Raw genomic sequence first — 3,209 nt, forward strand, 5'->3', positions numbered from 1 at the left:
ATTTAATGTTATTTATTGTTTTTTAAATCATCCTACAGGCTCTGACATGTTAGATAAATTTGAAAATGAGGTTTTGAAATCAAATCAAAGTTTACCATAGTACCTTTCACTGTCAAACTTGTTTTTAAGGGTTCAAATTGGGGTGGGTGGGACATAGTTCGGGGGGAAGGGGGGGTTGCACTTCAACTTGCCCAGGGCACCAAAATGGCTAGAGCCAGCACTGAATGTGATTTACAGCACTGATTATTCTCCATAGATTGATTTATTTGTATTAGATTTGTAGAGAGATCTAGTAGAGTTTTGAATGAATGTGTAAATGAGGACACAGATTGTAGTGTGAAGCACTTTGAGTATCCTGGTTGGATAGTACAGTAATAAGTACAGTCCATTAACAAAAACTGAAACTGTGTATGTTTTTTACATCTTGTACTGTGCATCATGAACTTATTAAGTTTAGGTATGAAACTGAGGCTCCTGCAAAGACATCTGCAAGCTGTTAACAAGACAAGGTCCTGTAATTGAAWGTTTGAACATTCAGTTAGCCTTAATGAGTATAAAGTGCCCCTATAGTAAAACAAGCTGTGCTCATCTTTGCTGAGTGGAATGACTGTACTGTCTGTAAACWTTTCAACTCTTGCAAGTAAAAGAGCTCAAACGTCATCTGTCTGTCATTCTTCCAAACTGGCGTCCCTTGATAAACAATTAACCCGACAGAAATATTATTTATCGACTAAAATTTTAAATCAAACTCAACCATTCTCTGCTTCAAACTCAACTTACTTATTTGGACTTCTCACCCTAAAGGTGGCATTTAGAGCTCGGAGCCTGGAATCAGCCTGAAAAGGAAGAAATAAAAAAAATGTTTAAGAATCACAAGGATTGAATATRTTTTGCTGATTATAGAAAATACATCTCTACAAGTATCCAGTACCTTTGCCTGGAATTCTGTCTCATACACCATTTCCTTCCAGCCATGCTCCTGCCACACAGAGAAACACATTTCTACCTCAACAGGCATCCATAAACCAATGATCTTCAGGTAAAATACAGTGAGAACAACCTGAAACCTTTTTCCTCTAGCAGTGGTCCAGAATACGTCCAATCTAGTTTTCTATATTCTCTATATTGTAAGTGCTTCTCTGCAGAAAGAAGCACAAGAAAACTGTAGGGCAGACAGRGGAAATACTAGCCTGGTAAAAACCAGCCCCTTGCTCTACGTTTTGCTTCGTAWAAGTCAAGACCCTCGGTTATTGAGAAATAATTTCTTGCTGAAGAAGGCGTGGACTCTGATAAAAATTTAAACGACTGGATCTGGTCTTACCCAATTGCTAACATTTGACCATGACATATGCAGCGTGGCAGCTGGACTGTAAAGGACGCTAAGCTAAGAAGCTAACAGGAAATTGCGTGCGCTGAAAACAACCATCCTCTAGTGGGAAGAGAGAAGTACGGAGCTGAACGAGATGTCTATAAATGAGTGCTGTAGGCTTGAGAGAAAAATTGGATTAAATTTGGAAGCCTTGTCAACACAGACTGAATGGCTTCATCCACTTCCTCCACTGCCATTGCTAAACTACAGGCACACTAAAACAGTGCAGAAAATCAAYGTCAYCGTTCACAACTCCTTCTGTTCTCTGACTGTCCTCTTGAAATTCTACAGGAGAAATCCATGTCAAGGGGAGAAATCTCAGACAGAGCTGCAAAGGGAGATTAGAATCGAGCTAAACTGTGTAGGAAGRCAATGGCCAGGCTAGGGAAATACCATAAATCAGGGGTTACCAAGCTGTTTGAGACTGAGGGCTACAACGGGTACAGAGTAACAAGAAGGGTCGCTTGTTTGATACAAATATACATTTGCACAGATCACCTTTAATTACCTCTTAAGCCCCAAGGGGTTTTMTTMAAGTTTTTGCTCAAAAATCATGTCAAAATGTAATTGTGTGTATCTCAGCATTTACAAATTCTACTTAAATAATCTTGGTATCAAAATAAAGYTRAYACTTGGGAGATTTCWTCAGAAGTGTAAACAGTAAAACAGCTGCTGTGATTTTAGAGATTTTGGGGATGGAACATGTTTTTTTTCACTCACCTGAATATTTTTTTTTGCATTAAACAGTATATAACCTATTTAAAACCATAAAGAATCAGGCTAAAAACTCTTGGAAACCATTAATCCACTTGTGGACATTGACTGTGCAAAGATTCATGCTGCTAAAATTAACTGGAGCAAAGTTACAGAGGTTTTAGTTAAGWAAAATTTTGAATTTTGTCATTCTGCACAGGACAGACCATGTAGGTACCATTAATAAATGTTAAGAAATCTTAAGTTTTTACATCCAAAAGTTATTTCTTACCTGCCTTAAAAGACTTGTTATTGAATGTTGGTTGTTTTGAAAAATTATCCAAATATTTATTTGTCACCATACGTATATAATACTGTATATAAAATAATGAGAAATTACTACACAGAACCTTCAGTCTTCCAGGACTCTGGTAGAGGACTTTATCTGGGACCAGATCCAGACCACTATTCAACATTTGAGGACACCTACAATAAACTATCTTTGATCAAAACATAAGGTTATGAATACAACCATGGTTCCTTGAAGGAATGGAATGAAGTACAACAYACAGTTGTATATGGGACACGCACGCCCTCGCGCGCCTGGCTGAAGCCACCTCTGAAGCCACGGCACAAATGTCACTCACAGGTACCCCTTTAAAAAGGGCCCAAGATGTCGCTACACCCCTGGTGGTGTGAGCTTTAACTCCAAGAGGGATTGGAAGGTTTTTGCTGCTATATGTTAGCAAGATGGCCTCTACAATCCAGTGAGAGAGTCTTTGTCTAGAAAGAGCTTTACCTCTGTGTGGGTTAGCAACAGCCACAAACAGCTGATCACATGACCTTACATCCTGTGTGCGGCTGATGTAAGTGCGTAGCGCACGTACGGGGCACAGAAGATGCAGCCTCTTTTGGGGGGGATGAAACTGGAAAGCTCTATAGACATAGAGCTGTAACTAGAAGGTATCACCTTAGGAAGATACGCAGAGTTAGGGTGCAAAACCACTTTAGAGTCATTAGTAGAAAACTGGATACAGGAGGGGTTCACTGACAGAGCGTGGAGGTCCCCGACCCGTTTAGCTGTAGCTAAAGCCAGAAGCAAAGCAAAAAGAAAAAAAATTGTATAGGTCTTCTGGACGGGTTCTTC

The 3,209-nt window shown here is 39.5% G+C and overlaps 1 protein-coding gene across 1 annotated transcript in view; it reads right to left on the reverse strand.

The window, feature by feature from the left end:
* LOC106530826 (sorting nexin-4) overlaps positions 1-3,209 on the reverse strand; it is a gene marked incomplete in the record, with an annotated part of 40,793 nt that overhangs the window by 15,751 nt on the left and 21,833 nt on the right. Inside the window, 2 exon segments of the mRNA XM_014026531.1 lie at positions 781-836; positions 932-979. Coding sequence (XP_013881985.1) covers positions 781-836; positions 932-979 — 104 coding nt within the window.

Source organism: Austrofundulus limnaeus, unplaced genomic scaffold, assembly GCF_001266775.1.
Source record: "Austrofundulus limnaeus strain Quisiro unplaced genomic scaffold, Austrofundulus_limnaeus-1.0 Scaffold564, whole genome shotgun sequence".
Lineage (NCBI taxonomy): Eukaryota > Metazoa > Chordata > Actinopteri > Cyprinodontiformes > Rivulidae > Austrofundulus > Austrofundulus limnaeus.